Source organism: Eptatretus burgeri, chromosome 7, assembly GCF_056783735.1.
Source record: "Eptatretus burgeri isolate ZD-2024b chromosome 7, Ebu_testis_v1, whole genome shotgun sequence".
Taxonomy (NCBI): domain Eukaryota; kingdom Metazoa; phylum Chordata; class Myxini; order Myxiniformes; family Myxinidae; genus Eptatretus; species Eptatretus burgeri.
Window position 1 is genome coordinate 26,475,799 of NC_140967.1, and position 24,150 is coordinate 26,499,948.

At 45.0% G+C, this 24,150-nt stretch overlaps 1 protein-coding gene across 3 annotated transcripts in view; it reads right to left on the reverse strand.

Annotated features, from left to right (window-relative positions):
* SLC37A2 (solute carrier family 37 member 2) overlaps positions 1-24,150 on the reverse strand; it is a 72,435-nt gene that overhangs the window by 46,951 nt on the left and 1,334 nt on the right. For all 3 annotated transcript variants that reach the window (XM_085887762.1, XM_085887764.1, XM_085887763.1), the window contains exons 2-6: positions 9,362-9,443; positions 9,012-9,135; positions 8,770-8,848; positions 8,451-8,586; positions 1,609-1,685 (exon numbers count right to left, since the gene is read on the reverse strand). In XM_085887762.1, the coding sequence (XP_085743888.1) occupies positions 1,609-1,685; positions 8,451-8,586; positions 8,770-8,848; positions 9,012-9,135; positions 9,362-9,443 (498 nt within the window). The remainder of the gene's footprint in view (positions 1-1,608; positions 1,686-8,450; positions 8,587-8,769; positions 8,849-9,011; positions 9,136-9,361; positions 9,444-24,150) is intronic.

Here is a 24,150-nt window from a genome sequence, read left to right on the forward strand (position 1 = left end):
AAGGGTTACAATACAATATATTCAAACCCGACAGATGAAATACCAAACCATGTGAGCTTGTGTCTACATCTCGAGATATGTGCCATCAAACTGACATGATCAAGTTGGAGCAAACTATTGCTCAAACGGGCTGGCAAGATTGCCTCGAGATACGCACACTCACCACTAAGCTGTCTAGCCTGAGTTGGAATCCCAACACAGCTATAAACTGTCATCACCGTTTCACAGGCAGGGTCATTCATCAATGTGTGTGCCGTCCCTCAGATGGACGTTAAACTGAGTGTCCCATTTGCTGGCATTAATTGGTGGACATTAAAAAAAAATCCCACGGTGTCCTTCACAAAGAGTAGGTGAGCAATCGTGGGCATCCTGGCCAAATTCCAAATTGCAGTCAGAAACCAACAGAGGGTTGCATCAACGGCACAGCCACGCCCTCAGCCAATGATGCTACCCCATGAACTTTTGCTGTGTAATAAAGAAGAAGAGGAGGAAGATTGATCAAATATAAGCTTAATCACTCACTTTAAAAACACAAAAAACTAGAAGGGCATTCGGTAGAGCGCATACCTCCGCCCTGAAATGCCTGATCCATGAGAACATATCTGGCCCAATACATTTTTCAAATATCATACTTTTTTGAGATATCATGCCACATATCATTTTTGAGCCCAATCTCTCAATGGTGAAGAATCACTTCAAAAATTATCAGATCCAGATCCAGATCCAGATCTTCACCAAAATTGAATTAATTCTTCCTTGTCAGACACACAACCTGTCCACAAAGTTTCCTCCGAATCCGTCCACAACTTTTTAAGATATCGTGCTATATATCCTTTTTGGCCCCATCTCTCCTTTCGATGGTGAAGAATCACTTTAAAAATTCCAGTAGTCGGATCCGGATTCGGATCTTTATCAAAATCTAATCAGTTCGTCCTTATCACACACTGAACCTGTCCACAAAATTTCATCCGGATCCGTCCACAACTTGAGATATCCTGTACACAGAAAGACAAACAGACAGACAGACAGACAGACAGACAGAAAGGGGTGAAAACAACCTCTTCACCTTCGGTGGCGGGGGTAATTAATTATATGCCTAAAATAAAATAAAAGATACAAGCAAAAGGGGCAAAGGGAGAAAAAACAAGAACATCACTCTTCGACGTCATGACATTGACCGCTATGCCTCCACCCACATTAATACTTGTACAAACTTTGATTTAAATCCCTTCAGCTGTTCTCAAGCATCACATTTGTACCTGACATGACCTCTGACCTTTCTCTTGACTCCAAAATCTAATCAGTTCATCTTTACATTATTATACATACTTGTACCAATTTTGACTTGGATCCCTTCAGCCATTCTTAAGTTATCGAGGTCACAAAAACCTATCACGGACGGATGCATGGAGAAACGGACGGACAGACGCACGGCCTGACAGACAGGCAGCTGAACGGACAACCCCAAAACATAATGACAACCCCGGCAACTTTGTCGGAGGAGGCATATAAATTGTCACAAACAACAGAAATAATGGAGAGTTTATTGCTCAATTAATAAATGCTATGTTGTATAAATGAAGAATAAATAATGATAAAAAAACTCACTTTCCTTTACCAAACCAGTTGCCAACACAAGCAACAACGCTAGGCCATCCAGTTGTCTGTACCAATCCGTTTGCCAGCTGGGAGAAAAACAGAGGATTTTTTTAAGGCAATGAAAAAAGGAGAAAAAAAATAACAAGGAGAAAGGGAAGTAAATAAGTGTGGAGGTGGGCCAGAAATACAGTGAGGATTTGGAAAATGTGACCAAATATGACTCATTATGATGGGTAATCAAGGGTGGCAAGTGAATGAGAATATAAAATTTAACAAAGGAGAGAGATGAAAATAATGCAAGTCTGTAAACACTGCACAGTATATTACAACCCTTACAATGCATGGTTCAGTGTGTGTGTGTGTGTGTGTGTGTGTGTGTGTGTGTGTGTGTGTGTGTGTGTGTGTGTGTGTGTGTGTGTGTGTGTGTGTGTGTGTGTGTGTGTGTGTGTGTGTGTGTGTGTGTGTGTGTGTGTGTGTGTGTGTGTGTGTGTGTGTGTGTGTGTGTGTGTGTATGTCCAAACCTGTAATACACTTTATAAAAGATGGTCTCAAATACTTAAAATGTATATTAAAGTGGACAATTACAAAAAGAATGCGAAAACACAGAGTTAAAGAAACCTTTCCATTGATTCCAACAGAAAACACTGGAACAGTTTCAGCATTAACTTGAGTGTAGTCAATGGTGCACCATTGTAAATCCCTCTGCTTCCCACCTTAAGCAAACTTGAAAGATGGAAAAAAGTTCCATCAGGAACGAGGCAATATCAAGTTTTAAGTTTAAAATTTTTCCCCGTTTTTACCCCTGTGACCCGAAGTACCCACACCCTGGGGAATGAACCGGGTATCAAATCCCCCAAAAAGTTACAAATTTCATGCGTCCCACATTGATTGCATTCAGTTTAAAATGTTTGCAAATGTGCACGTAATTGCACTTTACGATATTTGACCTTTTTACCCTGCCTGTGGGGGGGGGCGGGGGGGGGGGAGTGCTGCAAGGAACCAAAACTGACATTGCTCTCGCACATTCTTGCCATGTGGTGATCATAACTACCAAGTTGAATTTGTCAATTTCTGCACAACCGTTTAGGAGGAGATAGCGTGAGACAGAGACAGACACAGACACAGACAGACAGCGGATTACAATATCCCACCGTTTTTTTTCAAAAAGCATGGAGATAATAAAACTAAATGATGACACCAGGAACAAAGTAGAAAATATCATGTGGGAGGAGGCAAGGGGAAATTGTTTTTGGCGAAACAATGACAACAGTTTAAGTTCAGAAGGCAATGCCATTGAAATCAAAACGTTTATGAGGGGTGAAGTTCACATCACAAACAGACGACTGCAAGTGTGTAAACGCACAGTTTTCTCATTACCGAGGTACATTAGGTTATCTGACAATCGATATTCAGCTGTGTGGTGCATGAAATTCATGTGACTTATTATTACCCTTGCCGAAGGAGAGGGTATTGTATTTGGGTCTGTTTGTTTGTTTGTCTGCACCAGAACTTTCGTGTTTTTCTCCGCAACCACTTGTTGGATTGAGACGAAATTTTCACTATTGGTGTGACTAATCATGAGGAATGTTTTGATGATAATTATGTCATAGATCATGTGGTGTGGCAGCCATGTTGGAAAAACAGAAAAACTTTGGACCTCTATTCTCTGAAACCACACCAAAAAAAAAATTGAAACTTGGCATGTAGCAAGTACTCCTCATGGGGAATGAGTGTGATTATTATGACCTTTATAGGTGCCTTCTTTATGATGTCATAAATGCATATGTAGAACGCGACGTCCAATAAGTATGAAAATTTTTGAGGGTCCTCTAGGGATAAAATGGTCCACAAAATCTTTTGACGACGTCATCGGTCACATGATTCAGCAGCCATATTGTTTTGTAAAAACAAACCTTCAAAAAGTGTAAAACTTTACACATATGACCGCCTATCTATGAGGAACAAAAGGTTCATACATATGATGTCATTGGTCACACGGTTTGGCAGCCATTTTGGATCTACCCGAAAACATTAAAATCTTCTTCGCCAGAACAGCACTGCTGGACAGATCGAGGGGAAACTTCACATAAATGTTCCCCAAGGCATGCATGTACAAGGTTGTTCAGGAATAATTGATGTCATATGGTTTGGCCATATCAGATTTAAGAAAATACAAAATAATGTTTTCTCTGGAACCGCTTCATTGAAGTGAAAATTCACAATTGTGATCGACTTGAGAAGAGGAATATATTGTTATGGAAATGGCCCTTAGCAGGCTACTAAATATAGGATTAGCTTAAATCCCCCATTAAATGCATGTTTAGCTAGGTTGTTTGGTAAAATGGACGTTACATGTGTGTCGGGAGGTGTAGGATGCATGTTTTTATTGTTCGTACAGTGGTGGTGTGCCGAGGGCTTCTTCTTCCTCCCCTCTCCAGACGATAGGCCCCGCCCAGTCGGCTGAGAGGGATTGGCCTGGAGAGGGAGGTGGAGCTAAGGGGAGGAGTTTGTCGGCTTTGTAAAGGGGGAGGGGCCAGTGACTCAGAAGCGAGCAAACGAAGACCTCGTCAAATGGTTCAGTTTGGGCGAACAGTCGGTTTCGAGGCGAGAAGGAAAGGAAAAAGTGGTAAGAAACTGAGAGGACGGAGATGATTCTGCCGTGAGAGAAACGGCAGTCGGCTTTGAGAGGCAAGCGTAGAAAAGGAGAGAAAAGGTGATTCTGCAGAGAAAGAAACTGAGAGGAAGGAGGTGATTCTGCCATGAGAGAAACGGCAGTCGGGACGCAGAGCGCGATCGAAGAAGAAACTGTGGTGAAACTGAGCGCCGAGGTGGCACCGATCGGCTGTACACGGGACAGCTGTGTCTGTTTTTCATGAGGAACGAGCCGAAAGAAAGGCAGAGAAGGCAACAGAGAAACGATGAGTGTCCGTCTGTGATCTGCTTCGTGAAGGAGGCAGGAGAAACGATGAGAGGCTGCCTGCACGTCGAGTGGGCGATCGACTTTCATGAGAAGGTCCTCGACACGTTTGTCGATCCGCCTGCCGGAGCCCAAACACCTCAGTTTGGCCTTGTCTGCTGAACAGGCCAGGCCTGGATTTGTATGCTGGACTGTGAGAGAAATCAGCTGAACCCCATCGTCCATCTAACGGTCTTGTGCCGTCGACATCGCGCGGGGCCAGAATGCGCTGAGGAGGGCATGCGCACGCGGTGCCTTGAGAAGAAAGAGTACGGTGCCGCCATCTTGCCATGCGGCGTGTTCGAGCTGGGGGCTCGAATCCATGGACATCTGCTTGTTACGAGCGACATTCGTGCTTTTGACACTTTCCTCTCATCCATGAAACATCACCAAGTACTCTGTCTTGTCTGCATGCATGCTGTCTGTCTGTCTTGTCTGCACGTTGTATAAGGCATATCTCGGTAGGGACCCCCTCAAAACCCGTAGTTCCCTAGTTAAGAACTGTAGATTAATTAACACATTGTCATGAATGTTTTGCTTGTGTTGTGTTCCCCGAGGTTCCCCAATAAATCTGGTTGGTTCGTATGAAGTTGCCGCTACGGATTAATTTGTGTCACGTCGAGGAACGATCCGTTCGATTAGCATATAAAACCAAAATGGTTACAGACTGGCAGAAAACGCTCGGCATCTGACAAAACCAGTCTGTAACGGGGTTCTATTTCCCAAACTGGTAAGGTTCAGGATTACGTTGGTATCGCGATTGAAGACGCATGACCCGAAGCCTGTGCTGAGCCAGCCGGCGTTATAAACCCCGGAGACGGCGGTGGTGAGGGTGGCGCCAAGAGTCGGGTGAGAATCCCGCCACCCCGGATCCGCAACAATATGTTTAAAATTTCAACTTGATCGGGCACATGGTCTGGCAGCCAGAATTATTTGGTTTTTTTTGATCTGGGTTTTTTTAATTGCTTTTTTTTGTAAAAATAAGGCTCACTCGGCTGTGTGTGGACAGGTTTAAGGGTGGAGGAGGAGGAGGTGGGGGAGGAGGTGGAGGAGGAGGAGGAGGAGGAGGAGGAGGAGATTGGGACCATACTCTGTGCAGAGCATTGGTGCTGCTTAAAGGCCCGGTCACACCTTGACGTTTTAGCCAACGTATGCCGATTTTTGAATTTTTTTTCTAAAACGCTGGCACACGTTGAATACGTTATGGGTAAGTTTTGATAACATTGAGAGCACGCTGAAAAACACTGCCATACGTCGTTGTACGTTGGCTTTAAACGTTGTACTTTTTGGTTGTCCTCAAATTTTTTCATGCTTGAAATTTCACGACGTATGCCGGCGTATGACTCACACGTTCCGCTACGCTGGCCACAAGTTGTATGCACGGTCTGCGATCGTTGACAGACGTCAACACATGCTACTTGTAAGTTAATCATAAGTTGAGACACGCCGAGGTAATGTTTAGCGTACCCGAAACTTATTTCTAACCTATGATTAACGTGTTGTTGGCACGTTACGCGATCGTTGCAACACCGACAAACGTTACTTTTAAGTTACTCATAGGCTGAAAGACGTCGGTATAATGGATCGTCCTTGCGTCAGTGTCCACGGCCACGGCCAGGACACTTATTTGCAGCATTCTTCAAACTTTTCTTCGGCATGACGAGGATGTTCACACTTCGATGTCTAGCTTGGCTATGATTCCAATTGTCCATCGGCAGCGTCTATTTAAAATAGTCGAGTTTGAGCGTTTTAACACGTTCAGAAGAAACGCTTCAAATTTCAAAACCTCAGCGTCAAAAAACAAAGGTGAGTGACAGCAATTTAAATCGTTCATTGTAAACAATGAAACTAGCTGAGTGGTACCGTTTAAAAGTCGTTGAGTGTAAAAAAAATCCAATTGTTGAGCGCAAGCGTCTACTTTCAATAGTGGGGTTTGAGCGATTTAGCACGTCCAATAGAAACGATTAAAATTTCCAAACCCCAGCGTCAAAAAACAAAGGCGAGTCACAGCAATTTAAATCGTTCATTGTAAACAATGAAAATGGCTGAGTGGTACCGTTTAAAAGTCGTTGAGTGTAAAAAAAATCCAATTGTTGAGTGCAAGCATCTACTTTCAATAGTGGAGATGCAGCCATTTAAATCGTTGAGTGGCAGCCTATGAACCTACCCGTGGACACGCGGACGCAAGGAGGATCCATCATAACCCACACCCTCCCCCTCACACTCACCTACTACTGCCAACATGAACAAACTACTACTAATACTAATACTGAGACTGATACTGATACTGCTGACATGGACATCGACTCAAAAAGGAACTCAAAAACACTGTTGGGTTCCCTTTTATGAGCAGCATTTTTATATACCAATTCCCAAAACTGCTGGGAACACGTCTTTATATGGCAGTTGTAACCTAGAAACACGTTCATTTATTTTTTTTTTGTCAACCGGAAGACGTCATTGGAATACGTCTACATACGTCGATGTGTGTTGGGACTACGTAAAGAATTGGTTCAAAGCACGTCAAACACAAGTTAGAAATAAGTTTCGCGTAAAAAAGACATTACCGCGAAGTGTTTCGACATATGAGTAGCTTATAAGTAGCGTTTGTGGACGTGTGTAAGCGTCCACATATCGTGTGTAAAACTTATCCCCATCGCATGCGGAACGTGTGTCATACGCCGAGTACGTCGTAAAATTTTGAACATGTTTAAAATTTCTTGACGTACTCTACTTACTACGACGTATGATAGCGTACTTTAGCGTTGTACTCACATATACCAAACTTACTCATACCGTATTTGACGTGCCCCAACGTTTTAGACACATTTTTCTTAGGTCGGCATACGCTGGCAAGATCGCCAAGGTGTGACCGCGATGTTGACACTTCCATTTCTACGGCAGTTATGATTCGAATCGTTGTGAGTCAGCCTTTTAATAGGCTACGTCACAACATCGTCGGCGATGCGTGCAACGCGCTATGCCGAAGTTAGACTATCGTTGGGCATCGGCTGTGTAGGCCGACAACAGGTCAGCATTCGTTGGTATAAGTTATCTATAACACAACGAAACGTTCTGTGTCCATTACTAATATGTTATGCATACGACCAACTCGTTATGAATACGTCCGAATCTTAAAAAAAAAACATCAAAAGTTCAACGTCAGCCAGCGTTTTACATACATTTTAATACGTTGCCATCGCTGGCTAAAACGTCAAGGTGTGACCGGGCCTTAAGCAGTCTCCTTGGCTATTGGGCACAATCCTGGACAGGTTGCCACTCTGACAGTATACCAGCACGCTGGCACTCATTTTACCGACCTCGGAAGGATGACAGGCCGAGTTAACCCCACCTGGTATTAATTCAACAGCTGAGCGGGGTTTGAACTCAGGATCCGAGAATCCCAAGCCCACCACCCGAACCATTAAGCCAACACCAGGCATGGTGGAGTCGTCGCAGCTGAAATGCGAATCCCATTCAGGTTCCTCCTGATGTCATCTTTTATTTTTGCTTGTTTGTGTTCCCTCTGATTACTCCAATGCAGGACTGTACCTGTTTGATCTTCCATTTGATTTGAATTTAATTTATTTTAATCCCATTCTGAATTCAATTCAAAAATAAATAAAAATGCAATGGGTCAGGATCAGGTGTCCAATCAAAGCAGGACGTCTTGGTACCCGGTCATCACTGCCAGCAGTTATAAAGTGGCAGTTCTAATTATGTCTCTTATTTCTTACATTACACACCAGTACACAAACACCACACAAAACAAGTCCTGGCGAGAGTCTGCAATCTCTGATTGCTCTTTTTATTGTTCGTTTTGTCACATTTGCGGCTGTGCTATATTTCTAATCATCTAATGAACAAGAAAGGCATGCTAGAGTATCAAGCTCACCTGTACAAATATGTAAAAACCAAGTGAGTGAATTTTCCAGAAATATCCGAGACCAAAAAGTGCAGTGAAGAAGCCACTCGCCAACATCCCTACCGCCAGGTAGCACCGCAAAGGAAGGCGCTCGCCAATCACACCACTTGTGGATATGCGACAAGGAGAACACGGAAGTACAAGTCAAAGGAAAACATGAAGAAAAGCAAAACAGCACATTGATGAGAGAGATCAACACGATGAGAGATGAAATTGAAGATGGGAACACAACAAAAAGGTTAATTTAAAAGGTTTATAACATCTGCCCATAAAAGTGAAATAGAATCACCTGAAATACATTCCGATTGCATATGTTCCAAGGAATGAATAGTCCAATGCGCCAAGAAGTTGTTTGTAATCTTTATGATCTATATTGCAAAACAAAATGTAGACCGGAGTTTGAATGAGAAGTGATAATTCTGAAACTTTCTCATTCAATTACAAATCATTTTTACTTTTTCCATTTTGAAGTCATTGCTTTCGTTTTTTTTTAACTCCATTTAAAAAAAAATAATCTATGATGCCACTTACTAAATGGTGCCCAGTCACACCAAGTATCGTTTTGTCCTTTGCCCCATGGTCCCTCTTTCAACGGGTGCTCGTTATCGCTGAACATCATCTCATGCACGTTTGAACAATTCCTGTGCAGCTCTGCCTATATAAAATAACAGACAAAAAAGTTCATTTGACAGAAGATACATTCTAACTCAAGAATCACAATGTTGAGAATATAGCTTCTCCATTCTGGCTTTGGAGGTCAGCAAATAATGGTGCAAGACCACTTTAATATTGTTTTGCACAAGAAGTGCTTACTGTTTCAAGAGACATGAGAACACTACTCAAATTTTAAAGACTTTTATTAAAGAAAATATGATCCATACCTTCACAATGCTAATGGGTTTCCGTGACATGTGAAAAGTAGTATAAAGCAAGAAGGTGAAGATAAGAGTAAAAGTTCTGTACCTGGTAAAAGAGGAGACATGATGGCAGAAAGTTAACATTTTCTATTCTATTCATTCTCTCATATATTTTCTACTAGCAGGTATACTGGTCAACAACAGGCGATGAGATGGTGTACGATTTGATAGGACGGGAGGGGGAGTCATCGAAGATGGAATGGTGCTGGAAGCACTGCCCACTGGAATGGTGTGACATCATCCAGCATGGTGAAAGCTTTGTGAAAACTTTACTTTTGACTGTACTGAACAAAATTAATCGAGTTGGAGAAATTTAGATACCACAAGTAGAAAAAAAAAAAATCAGATCATGAACCATGCTCTACACAGAATTTAAGTACCGCTGAAGCAGTTTCTTTGGCGAGCATTACAATCCTGGATGGATCACCACTCTGACACAGGAAGTCAGGGCAGGAATATGGAGTTTTGACCGAGTGCCGGCAATAGCACACATGCTCTTCGTGAAGGACACCATGGGATCCTTAACGTCAACCAACTCATGCCAGCAGATGGAACGCCCAGTTTAACGTCCATCCAAGGGACGGCACACCCATTGATGAATCGCCCAGCCTGTCAAATACCGGGGTGACAGTTTATAGCTGGGTCGGGATCCACACCCATGCTAGACAACTTAGAGGCAATCGTGCATTCCTCCAGGTCATCATACCTGCCCTTCAGAACTATGACATTGCTATTTATGCCAATGAGGTTTGATGACAATGTGTGAAGCAGGGAGAAAGAAGATACGAAATGGCATGTGGCCCAGCCAGACACCACATTTTTATTCGTATATAGATTAAAGGATGGGTTGTTCTTCAGCAAGTTCAACAAAGTTTAAAACAAAGGGGTTCACAGTGCGAGTGAGTGATCCTTCAAAAAGCTATATTACTGAGATCCAACAGCAAAAGATAAGAACATTCAGTTAAGAAGCGAGGGCTGGCAGGATGGCCGAGAGCAACACACACACACACACACACGCCTGTAAGCTGTTGAGTCTGGGTTTGAATCCCGACCAGCTGTAAACTGTCAGCCCGGTATTTGACAGGCAGGGCGATTCATCAATGGGTGTGCCATCCCTCGGATGGACATTTAACTGGGCATTCCATCTGTGAGCATTAGTTGGTGGAGGTTAAAGACCTCACATCGTCCTTGGTGCAGGCGTAGCTGAGCTATCGCCGATACAGTGGCCAAATTCCAAATTCCTGCCCTGTCCAGTCGAACATCAGGCCTGGTCAGCTGGTTCGTGAAAGACTTGGGGGGCAAGCTTCCCCTGGCCAATCCCACAAGAAAGTGGAAATAATTGTGGCAGTTAAAAAAAGAAGCTTGAGATGAGAAGCGACTATTGTGGTTTAACTGCAGACACACTTAATTTTATCAAGTGAGAATTCTTGCAAATTACTGTTAACACAAGTACAACACATGTATGTATATGCCCCCAAGTACCCATGAGGAATCTAAAATGTATGTATTTGAATACTTCAATCATACTTCTCCTGTTATCAGATATAATCAATTCCATTTGGTGTCATTTTGTAACCATGAAGACTACTCGTTTTCATCTGCTACCTGTAGCTCCTTGCGTTAGCATACTGTTACGGTTCTGCAAAACCGCATGCCTCGAAGGCAATGGCACCCAACATAGAGTGATCCCCAGGCAGTTATTTCATCAGTCTTCGTGCAGTCAGACCTTCAGCTGATGTCTAATGAGTTAATGGGAGGAAGTGCATTGCGTGGGTCTAATAGCTCGGTCTAATAATTATAGCTCTATCTTCTTTTCAATCATGATTTCCATTTCAACCCTTTCCTTTTATCCATGATACACATCAAGCAAGCAAGCACACATACACCATAACAGATAGCTGCGCAGCCCTGTGAGAGACTCACCACTAACACTGGACAGAACTCGCATGGCGCGCCCTTTCATTCGAATATGCACGCCGATTTACAACGGCGTCTCACCTTGCTCAACCTTCACTCATCAAAAACTCACCACCTCGACAACTGACATCTCCCGCACACAGGAAAAATACTCCTCCTCGCACCTCCGCATCGATACAATTTGCCACGAAAACAGGGGCAGCAGTGTGGCCCAGGCCACTCGACTGTGTGATGCGGGGACAAGCCAAGCAAGTTAACAGCTTTTCAGAGAGATGTTAACTGCATCTCTCCGGGGTTTCCTCGAATGGGCGCACGGGGCCAACGCGACACTCGTCCAGTCACCAGAACACGGCAGGACGGGTGGCGGGGAGAAGGCGGCCCGGGAGTTTGGTGCAAGGCTCCGGGCCGTGTCGCGCCAGATGTGCTAATGAGACCACTTCCGGCCCCGGAGCCTGGCAGGGTGAGGCCAGGACCCAATAGGGGAGCGCGTTTCGGGTGACAACACGTCGCTTTGGGTCGTCACCCTACCCTTCTCCCAGGGCTTATAAAAGGCAGAGCTGTCCTGTCTGTCTCTCTCTCTGCTCTTCTCCACCTGCCTGCCTCGCCCACTTCTCCACCTGCCTGCCTCGCCCAATTCTCCACCTGCCTTCCTCGCCCACTTCTCCACCTGCCTGCCTCGCCCACTTCTCCACCTGCCTGCCTCGCCCACTTCTCCACCTGCCTGCCTCGCCCACTTCTCCACCTGCCTGCCTCGCCCTCTCCTTCACCTCTCTGCTCCATCCTCTCTTCACTGCACCTCATCTGCTGTCGCTGAATCTACACTCGGGGTTGGTGTGCGACAGACGTTCTTCTGTACCAGTGTGGAGCACACGTTTCCACAAGCCCCGGCAAAGTGATTAAGCAGGACAATACCTGGCCGACCGCGCCAGGCATTGCGAGGAGGTTAGTCATCATCTGCTCTCCTTCCTTCTGTCTATCAAATCTTCATCGGGTTTGTGTGTGTGTGTGTATGCGTTTGCACATGTCATAGCACAAGTTAAGATTATAGAAGATATAACAGGATAAGTCTGCTCTGTGTCTGCTTTTGTAAATTGCTTGTCTTTTGTCGAACCCCACAAATTCCTTGCGATCTCTGCTGTACAGAATAATAAACCCCATGCACCGTGCCACATACCTTTCCTCACTCAATTGTAAATAAATGCTTGTGTAGAAATGTTCCCAGGTCGTTTTCGTCTTTTCCTTCATTGGTCCAGCATGGTCCATATCCTCGCTTAGCCAGGACGTTATCCCGCAACGATCTGTTTTCTCGCCGGTACGTCCTTGGCAGTTACGCTCAGCTGCATCTGATCTGGTAAGGTGATCCGGATTGAACAAGGCGTACCGAGGACATGTCCCCATTAGGTAATCGATATTCAGTAGACAGAGGACCTCAGGTCACGTGGTTGAGTTATTTGCGTTCATGATCGATTAGCGACCCGCCACGTCAAAGAGTTATCCGTGTGTGACAGTCTGCGATTCCGGAGAGTCTGGTGGGAACCCGAGGCAGCTTCAACCCCACCTCCCCTCCCCCCCCCCCCGTGGTCTTCTCACCCCGACCCCTAGTCCGCAACAATACGTTTGAATTTGATGAGTTCTGTGTAGTATGTGGTTGCTCTAACTGTCCTGATTATTTGACTTCCAATTGTACAATAGAAGAACTTTCCAAGAATGTTGCTGTCCAAGAAAGGCATTCATACTGTTACGAATTCGCGCCCGTCGGCGTGTGATCGGCCACGTAACTCCAATCGCAACCGTGTCGCCCACCGGACGGACAATTCAGTCGTGACGCTCCTGGAACTACCGCCAGGAACCAGTCACGGGTGGGGTTTAACCTCACCACAGCCCAGTCCGCATTCTACCCACGCGAAATAGGGTGAATCACCGAATGTCGATATACCTAAGTACCCGGGCGGGTATCCTACCGAGGGGCTGCACTGCGCCGCAGGTCGGCCTGGGACACGAACCGCTTAAGCAGTCCGTTCTGTACTACAGTGATAACCGAGCGGTGTTATCACCGACCTCGACGGATCCGATTCTCCTGAACAGGTGTTTAAAACCCACTACTCCTTATTCCACGATGCAAGATGGCACTTTCAAAAGGCAAATAGGATACGACAAACGGGATACATTTCACACAAGGACATTTATTATAAAGCACGTATTACACACACAACACAAGCAAGTCAGTAATGCAATGTACAGGCAAGAAATAGAAAACGCTTCGACCGACTATAATGAGAATGTACATGCACTTAACAGGTTCTACTTACAGGGACATAGCACCACAGCAGTCATACAAAACAAAAGGAAAGACCCCCCTCACAGACAAGGGGGTCAGGCTGGACCACTTGGGTCTTTATGACACGGGACCTGGGAGACCGATCGGGTCCCGCGAGACCATGGCAGGTTACCTGCACCCTCGTGGTGCGACGGTCGGCGAGCTCTCTCCGGCACTCTCCTCTCATGCGCACCTCGACCCTGGACCACCACTCACAACCCTCACGACTTGGCGCCCAGAGGGAAGGCACCCGGATCTCGAACACCAGCAGCAGCAATCCCCAATGCCACGAAGAGACGAAGCTCCCCCGAAGAGACAATACGACTCGACGACAAACAAAAAAAACCCCGAACCTAGCGTCTCGTGCGCCCTTTTATTCCTTAGGTTCCAACGCCTGACTCCTCCCTGTTTTCGGCTCCGCCTCCCTTCCAGCTCCTGCGGGAAGCTTCTAAAAAGGGGCGTGCCCTCTCGTGCCCCTCCCCGTGCGCCACCCGGGAGAGCCAGAGAAATCATTCTTGACTCAGGTCCAAGGAAATCATTCCCCCAAAAAGAGGCCCCTCATTTACATGACCTCTGACCTTTGACCCACATCCCACTTCCCCCACACCAAAGCGCGGGAAAACAGGCGGGAAAATCCGCGCACCATCGGAACTCCTCTGGTTTCCTTCGCGTTGCGCTGGCTTTTGCAGATGCTATTTGTTGGTGCGTGGGATTGTGGTTTGGTTGCTTGTAGTTGTGGCGTGGCTGGTGGTTGGTGTTGTGGATGCGAAGGTGGTTAGGTGATTTATGGGGTGGAGAAGGTGGTGAGGCGATGTTGGTGGTTGGGAGTAAAGCGGTGAAGATGGCGTGGTTTGTTGAGAGGCGCGTGTGGTTGTGGTGGAGGGATTGTGGTGGAGGTTGCTGTGAAGTGGTTGTTGAGAGCGACGTTGGTGGTGGTGGTTCGGTTGTGGTTGATGGTTGAGGCGATTGTGGTTGTTGTGATGGTGGCGTGGTTGGCGTTGTGGTTAAGGTGGTTGTTGTAATGGTGGTTGAGACGTGGTCGGTTCAAAACAACGATAGATAAAGAAAAACGGCTATCTCAAAGAGTCGCAGCCCGGTGAACACAAAGAGATCCCTCTAAACAACGGTGGGGAAAGCTATCTGAACACTCACTTACCGGCATAGCTAATCTGAGGACCTTTATGGTGTATTGCAAATTTCCACAGCCGTAACAATACAATATGGATTGGAAAAGGATCTTGTTTATCAAACAATTTGGTGAGAGATCTACCGAATTATCGATATACATCAACATCGATCTATCATTTGATATATATATATATATATATATATATATATATATATATATATATATATATATATATATATATATATATATATATATATATATATATATATATATATATATATATATATATATATATATATATATATATATATGAAGACCACAAGGGGAAAACCAGAGATGTCACTTTTTATAAATTTCAGGGTTATTGCACCTGTCAATAGTTGGCAACATAAGGTTTCCTCTCACAATATTACTTTAAGAAATAACCAGGGGTGTCACATAATTTATATGGTATAAAGTTTAGCCATGCAATGAAAAAACAAGTGTTGTCAAAGCTGAACAAGTAGAAACCCAGAGTTGTCAGTACTTTACTCCTGGTTATCTCCCTTTCATTCATGTTAACTGTTCCACCATAATATTCAGAGTTGAGAAGCTAAAAAAATGAAAGGTTGTAAAACTTTCACAGCATAAACTCTGAGCACTACAATGGCCTATTTGGTTATATCATGGGCTCCGTAGTTGGTGCATATCGTGGTTCAAGCCTGGTCAAACCTTTATTGTGACTTTTATGGGACCCACGCCGTGGCTTAATGGTTAGCGCGTCTGAGTACCCATCCTCATTCGATGTACCCACCACCCAATCAACCTGCTTAGGTATATGAGGGAGTCACATAAGGTGATTTCGGCTATCGCGGGGGTGGTTTATCCTTGGTTTCCTCCCGGTTTTCCATCATATTAAGTAGTACGGAGTCAGAAATGGAGAATCCGTCATCATATAAGCGAAATACCCTAGAGTATGGCGTTGAACACCAATCAAACAAAAAAAACAATGACCGTTTAATGTTGAAAAAAATAATCTGTGATCACCAGTCATGTAATGCATGCTAAAACCAACAAGCATGAATTTGCTACACATCCTGGGTTAAAATTGCATGGCAATTATTAAACAAGGGAATAACCAGTGATGTCAGTTTGCAACATTGATTCGTTCTTTGCTCTTAAATTAAATAACACAGAAGCTTGGCAAATGCTACATGCTTAATTTGATCGGCCAATGATCACTCCTCCTTTTACTGGAAAAGAAATCTATATGACAGTTATTAAACAGTCCACCAAAGTCTTGAAACTTTGTTTTTCAGTTTCTTCAAAATTGACTTATCCTGACATCTCTGGTTTTCCCCTTGTGGTCTTCACATATATATATATATATATATATATATATATATATATATATATATATATATATATATATATATATATATATATATATATATATATATATATATATATATATATATATATATATATATATATATATATATATATATATATATATAGTCATGCGCCACTTAACGACGGGGATACGTTCTGAGAAATGCGTCGTTAAGCAATGTCGTCATTGTGCGAACATCATAGTGTACTTACACAAACCTAGATGGTATAGCCTACTACACACCTAGGCTAGATGGTGTAGCCTATTGCTCCTCGGCTACAAACCTGTACAACATGTTACTGTACTGAATACTGTCGGCAATTGTAACACACATCCAAGAGACAGAACATGCGTTAGTTTTACCTTTGTGCTGTTCATGACGGCCATGGGTGTTGTTTGCGGCTGCTTACAATCTCCTCTCGCATCGATTATAGAAAGGTGAATAAATAGCGTTTGGATTTTACAAATACGTAATCATTGCATCGATGTTATAATCTACAAATGAATAAACGAGCACCTGTCAGTTGTGTGATATATTTTCGGAACAGTGCGATTGTTTTAACAACATAAAAAGCTTCACTAAAAATAAATTTGTGTTTTAATTTCGACTGAAACAACAACGATTTATTCGCGGAATTCTTCAATTCAAAGGTAATTTACATGCTAGAAGGTAAACGTGCAAACATTCGTTCAGTTTGAAAGCCGAATTCCTTGAATCCCGATTTAGCACGACCCTGCTTTTTTCGCAATGACATTTTATGGACCTCAACGATCGCATTATAACGGGGCCACACTGTCGTTTATTATCATTATGAAGCATTATGTACTGTACATAATTGTATGTGCTATCCTCTCCATTTATATGACTGGCAACGCTACGACATCACTCGGTGATAGCACTTTTTCAGCTCCATTATAATCTAATGGGACCACCGTCGTATATGCGATCCATCGTTGACCGGAACGTCGTAAAGCGGCGCATGACTGTGTGTGTATATATATATATATATATATATATATATATATATATATATATATATATATATATATATATACATATATATATACACATATACATATATACATATATACATATATACATATACACATATATACATATACACATATATACATATACACATATATATATATATATATATATATATATATATATATATATATATATATATATATATATATATACATACACATATTGTTACGAATTTGCCACCTGCCCAGAGTGCGAACAGCAGCTTTCGCCAATGGCGGCCGTCTCGCCCACCGAACGGACAATTCAGGCGCGACTTTCCGGAACAACGCCGAAAACTAGTCACGGGTGTGCTCCAAGCGCACACCACGGCCTAGTCAACACTCCACCCGCGCGCGACAGGGTCAATCGCCGAATTATCGATATACCTAAGTATTCGCACGGGCAGACTACCGAGACCGTACCTCAGCGAGGTCTGCTTGGACACGAACCGCTTAAGCAGTTCGTTCCGTTCTGGGATAACCGAGCGGTGTATTATCGCGAGACCTCGCTGGACCCAATTCTTTTATCGGCTATTAAAAAGCCCACTATTATTCCGAGAGCAATACGGCGGTTCAATGGGGAAAGAGGACACGACGAACGGGTTAACATTCACACAAGGACATTTATTTATAAAACGACACATATGCAGTCATGCATTCAGGTCTGCAAAACACTAACATGCATGTAAACAGAGAAGCAATGAAAATGGCAGGAAGGGACAAGACACGAACAAGGCAAAGCACTACAACCGTTTATTATTTATTATTGACAAGCACTTGACAGGTTCTACTTATTGGACTCGGCACAACAACATTCATTCAAAGAAACAAGAAAAGACCCCCTCAAAGACAAGGTGGTCAGACTGGGCCCGTAGGCCTTTATAACGTGGAGCTTGGTGGACCGAAGGAGTTCCACGAGACCGTTGCAGGTTACCTCCACCCTCATGGTGCCTCGATGGGGCGACCCGCGACGCTCCTTCCCAACAGCAGCTTGCGTAACCGCGGTTGCGCCCAGGCCTTGCCAAGCGGCCGGGTGAGTTGGGCCTCAGCCGGCGACGCGTTTAGAGGAACGAACGGGTTTTGATGCTCTTTCAAAGTTGATGCTCTTTGTAAGAACCCGTCCGTTCCTCAGCGACGCTCGGACTGTCCAGAAGCTCGATCAGCTCAGACCGTTTGGCGCTGGCTGGCGAGCTCTCCCCGGCTCTCCACACACGAACGCGCAGGTCTGCGCGGAACAGCAGGCTCAGCCACGCTCTCAGTCTCGCGTGTCCTTCGCTCCCCTGGACTTTGCCCCGCCTGTGTTCTTCCGACTCCAGACTTCACCGACCGCCTCCAGACTCTCGACGCTGGCGCTCTGCGCGCCGTTTTATAGGGTTGGTGAGACGAGATCTGACCTCCGCTCTCTGACCTCTGACCTCCACAGGCCCCGCCCCTTTTTCTCCTGTGATCCGAATTCCGACACGAAGCTTCCATAGAGCGGACGTGCGCGAAATCACCAAAACTTGCTCAGAGAGCGGACTTGCGTGAAATCACCGTCGCTAGCGCCAACTAAGAAACCCCCACGTCTGTTTGCAGCGACGCTGTTCGTTGGGGACTCTCCGCGGCTGGTGCAAAGATGGCGGCGTTTGCGGAGATGAAGGTGAGGCAATGCTATTCGGGTGGGGGAGATGCGGTTTAGGAGATGGTGGGGAGATGTCGTCGTTATGAAGGCGGTGTGGAGAGGGTGGTTGATGGTTGACGTGGTGGTTGGTGGATGGCATGGAGAAGGTGGGTGGCGTGGAGGTGGTTGGTGGGTAGCGTGGAGAAGGTGGTTGGTGGGTGGCGTGGAGAAGGTGGTTGGTGGGTGGCGTGGAGAAGGTGGTTGGTGGGTGGCGCGGAGAAGGTGGTTGGTGGGTGGCGTGGAGAAGGTGGTTGGTGGGTGGCGTGGAGAAGGTGGTTGGTGGGTGGCGTGGAGAAGGTGGTTGGTGGGTGGCGTGGAGAAGGTGGTTGCTGGGTGGCGTGGAGAAGGTGGTTGGTGGGTGGCGTGGAGAAGGTGGTTGGTGGGTGGCGTGGAGAAGGTGGTTGGTGGGTGGCGTGGAGAAGGTGGTTGGTGGGTGGCGTGGAGAAGGTGGTTGGTGGGTGGCGTGGAGAAGGTGGTTGGTGGGTGGCGTGGAGAAGGTGGTTGGTGGGTGGCGTGGAGAAGGTGGTTGGTGGGTGGCGTGGAGAAGGTGGTTGGTGGGTGGCGTGGAGAAGGTGGTTGATGGGTGGCGTGGAGAAGGTGGTTGGTGAGTGGCGTGGAGAAGGTGGTTGGTGGGTGGCGTGGAGAAGGTGGTTGGTGGGTGGCGTGGAGAAGGTGGTTGGTGGGTGGCGTGGAGAAGGTGGTTGGTGGGTGGCGTGGAGAAGGTGGTTGGTGGGTGGAGTGGAGAAGGTGGTTGGTGGGTGGCGTGGAGAAGGTGGTTGGTGGGTGGCGTGGAGAAGGTGGTTGGTGGGTGGCGTGGAGAAGGTGGTTGGTGGGTGGCGTAGAGAAGGTGGTTGGTGGGTGGCGTGGAGAAGGTGGTTGGTGGGTGGCGTGGAGAAGGTGGTTGGTCGTTGGTGTTGTGGTTGGTCCAAAATAACGATAGTAAAGAAAAACGGCTTACTCAAAGATCACAACCCGGGTGACACGAATAATTCCCATTAAACAACGGTGGGGAAATCTAACTGAACACTGACTTATCGGCATAACTGAACTAAGGACCTATATGGTGTTCTGCGGATTTCCACAGCCGTAACAATATATATACATATATATATATATATATATATATATATATATATATATATATATATATATATATATATATATATATATATATATATATATATGTAGTCGTCGACTTACGACCGTGATCGGTTCCGACCGATTGGTCGTAAGTCGGCCAAGCTTTATTTATAGTGTACAGGCCTAGGTACTGTATAGGCCTATGCAAAAATTACCGTATGTATATTATACTGCATAATGATATAATAATCATCTGTACGTCACATTTTATGAACATTTTCTTTGTTCATTATTGTTATAACCATGGTTATAAAAACCATTTTTATTGTTGCTGTATAACGTTTTTACGTCTGTCAGGTTTAAGTCAAACACTGCATACTACAGTACAATTGCTTTAATATTTGCAAAAACATACAAAAAATAGAAAACATTTTACAGTCATTACAAAACATCCTAAATTAATAAAATACAAAACATAAAAAAACGGATCCTTTCAACGCCGACTTCCCATCATGCAATCGTCCGCGCTTGGGCGGTTTGCAAAACACGGAACAGATCTCGCACGCAGATCTCGGAACAGATGTGTGTGTGTGTGTGTGTGTGTGTGTGTGTGTGTGTGTGTGTGTGTGTGTGTGTGTGTGTGTGTGTGTGTGTGTGTGTGTGTGTGTGTGTGTATGTATATATATATATATATATATATATATATATATATATATATATATATATATGCATGTATGTTCCCGAAATACAGCCAAAACGGTACACGATAGCGCAAAAATTTTCGGCCCACCTTACTCACCATTCTCCTGTGGTGTGCAGTATCAAGTTTCGTTAAAATCGGGCAACGAAAAAAAATGATTAAAAAATCAATTCCCAATTCAGTCAAGTACTCTTCGGGATTATTTAATCAATGCAAACAACCTCAGCGGTATAGTTCGCTGGAGCTATCTTCTTATTTTTAATGATTTTTTTTCATAAACCGCTGTCACGACGGGAACCCAAAGGGTTCACGGGTCGTCGAGTTACTATTATAATTTAGTGTGCTCGCCAATATTTTGGCAAATTTATATCCTTAAACAACAATTCACTTGTCTATCCATTGCAGCATTGCTTGCAAAAAGCAGGGAGCCATGGAAATTCCACATAATGTAAAATGAGACTTCAAGTTCTTAAAACCTCCTCAAAGCCTCAACCAACCTCACCCCTCTAACAACTCTTTGCACTCTCTGGCACTCCCCGACCCCCCCCCCCCCAATCCTGTTTTTCTCTCACGCTTTTTTCAAGTCAACTTCCTCTCACCCAAACCCCAAGTCCGCAGCATTCCCTCCCAATACCTAACCCCCTCTCCAAACTCTGTCCACTCATCCCCCATTCTTCATCAAGTCCTCAACTACACTCCCCCCCCCAAACCCCAACAAACCCAACCTCAAGTCCACATCCCCCTCTCCACCAATATTAATTTTCTTTTTATACCTTGTTGTATCAATATGTATTGTTACGAATTTTGAAGCCTTTTACACCAGACAGTCAGCAGTCCCATAGTTCAGTTATCTCGGTAAGTGTATGTGGATAGTTAGAATCCCTCCCCTATGTCTAATGGGTTAAATTCACGTGTGCGTTGCAAGTTTCTTTCTAGTTAGTTTTCTACATCAATCCCCTCCACTCCTTCAGCGCCATAACGCACGTGTTTCTGACTACGAACGTGGGCGGAGCCCCCCTCGCCTCGGAGCTCTGACTCCGCCACATCAAAAAAGAATGTCTCCCCTGTCGACACTGGGGAAGGCAAAAGAGCCTCTCTCAGGGGAGGAGCACCGAAACGCCGACACGCCCCTCCTCCTCCAATCACGGCTGGCCACCACGACACCCGAAACCCCTCGTCCAATCCGGAGGCGAGTTACCCGAGAGCGGATCCCTCCACCCCGCACGGGGGAGGGATAAGAAGGATTGCGAGCTGTATCCGGGGGGGTTCCTTGGTTGTTCCTTGCTTCTGGTCTGCTGGGCTCTCCTGGTCGTCGGTCATCGTTCGTGGCTGGTCGGGTCGTTCGTAGGATCCTGGCTGCACTCGTTGGATTCTGGTTCGTGGGTTTGAGTCCCACCATGGTGGGTTGTGTTGGAGCGCTCGAGCTGGGGATCCCCGTTCCCTTCCACGGACTCCGAGCTCCACAAGTGCGAGTCGGTAAAACCACACGAAGCGGCCAGGTACCCGACCAAAATCTAACCCCCAGCTTGCCTATCCTCCGCGGCTGGAGGGTCCAAATAAAAGCCAGTTGGCGCAATTTATTTTGGGGTGTGTGTGTCCATCTGTGGCCAGTCTTGCAAGTAAAACTGTAAAGTGATTGCCATTGTACATTTGCCTGCAATTACATTCGTGATTAAATCTGCTGTTTCCCTCCCTATTGTCTATTGTAAATAAATAACTGTTAAATGTTCCAGTTCGTTGTCTGTGTTTTCTTTCATTGACCCAATATGGTTCAGGCTTGAGAATTAGGGAGGCCGATTGTGCAGTAAATTGTAATTTGGGCCGGCGCAGCTTTGGTAATTCCTGCTCGGTTACGCCGTATCAGAGTCGGTAACAGCGACTCGGTTCGGACAAAGCCGACCGAGGGTGTGGCTTCCCCGGTAGCTCGACCGTGTGGCTAATTAGGTAAATTAGAATCAGACAAAAAGACCCTAACCACATGGTCGAAATATTGGCGTCCACGGTCCATTAAACGACCTGTCGACTTCGGAGTTATCCGGAGTGACGACCTTCAATTCCGGGTTGAGACGGTCCAACTGCTCCATCAAGCGGTCGTTCCTCGCCCCGAACCCGGCACTACATCAGTATTTCCTTCATGATCATTTTCTTTCCTCGACATGGGCTGTAATCAAAACGTACTTTTCATTCATGAAAGATGACACATTGTTCATTCTTCAAATGTACATAAACTCAGAAGTCCTCTGGTGTACAAAAGAGGAAATGAAGCACACATAATAGCAGGAAGTACAGAGGGATGGCAGGAAGACAACCGTTAGTCTACACCATCAATCCAGACAGTGCTAATTAGAGTATTTACGAGACGACGATTCAATTAATTAAGGCCATTACCCCTTAAGGCTTTTTCGTCAAAATATTTTAAAAGCTGAATTTTCTGCCACATTTCTTTATTTTAAACATCTTGAGAAAATGTTACAACAAATGGAAAATTTAGAAAGATCTCATCATATTTTCGGTTCGACCCTTACCTTATACATGTCACAGAATGTCAGGATGGATGTTTGTTATCCTTTAACATTCAGACGACCGACCGTCGAGACAAGCATTATTGAAATTTAAACTTGATTTGGAGTATTTATTTTAACCTACATGTAGTATACTCCATTGGTCATCTGAAGGTTAAAGACCACTTCTCATGCAGGCAACTGCACTCATTAGAGTTACATGGAGCCTACGTACTATCGTTGAAAAATGAGGTAGTGTATTCCATTTCATTGTTTAAAATATAGATTATAAACAAGGAGCGTCCGTCCGTCCCAAACTACTTCCTCAGTTTTGGAGCAAGCCCAGTCAAACCTTCAGTGGAACGTTTTGGGGTCCCAGAGGATGTCCTAAAGTGAGTGGGAGGTTTCATAAATTCATCAACGCAAATATTTTTTTCTTCTGCCCTCACTTTTGCACCTTTATTTTCTCCGCAACTACTTGAGCGATTGACACAAACCTTTCAACATCGGAGCACGTACCCGTGGATAACTTTTTTTTCCAAGAAAGTTATACCCACCCATTCCATCCATTGGGACCATACTCTGTGCAGAGTGTCGGTGCTGCCGAAGCAGTCTCCTGGGCGATTGGATACAATCCTGGACGGGTCGCCACTCCGACGCAGGATACTTGAATGGCACAATCGTCCCAGCAAGCTGGTACTCATTTTACCGACCTTGGAAGGCTGACAGGCTGGGTCAACCCCACCTGGTATCAATTCAACGGCCGAGTAGAATATGAACTCAAGACCCTCGGATCCCAAGCCTGCCACCCTTACAATCAAGTCAACACCAGGCACAAAGAAAGTTACATGATTGGATGGAAAATGTCCGTTTTCTGCAGGCACGGGTTGCCGGGTGTTTCACGTATCAGGAATAAACGGCATGGACCTCGCTTCGCTCAGCCTCGGCCAAACTATACGAGAAAACAAGGAAACAAACAATCACAAATAATTTTACAATTTTGTTTGTAGGTGATCGAGTTATTTGATGCAGGCGATTCCGATGATCA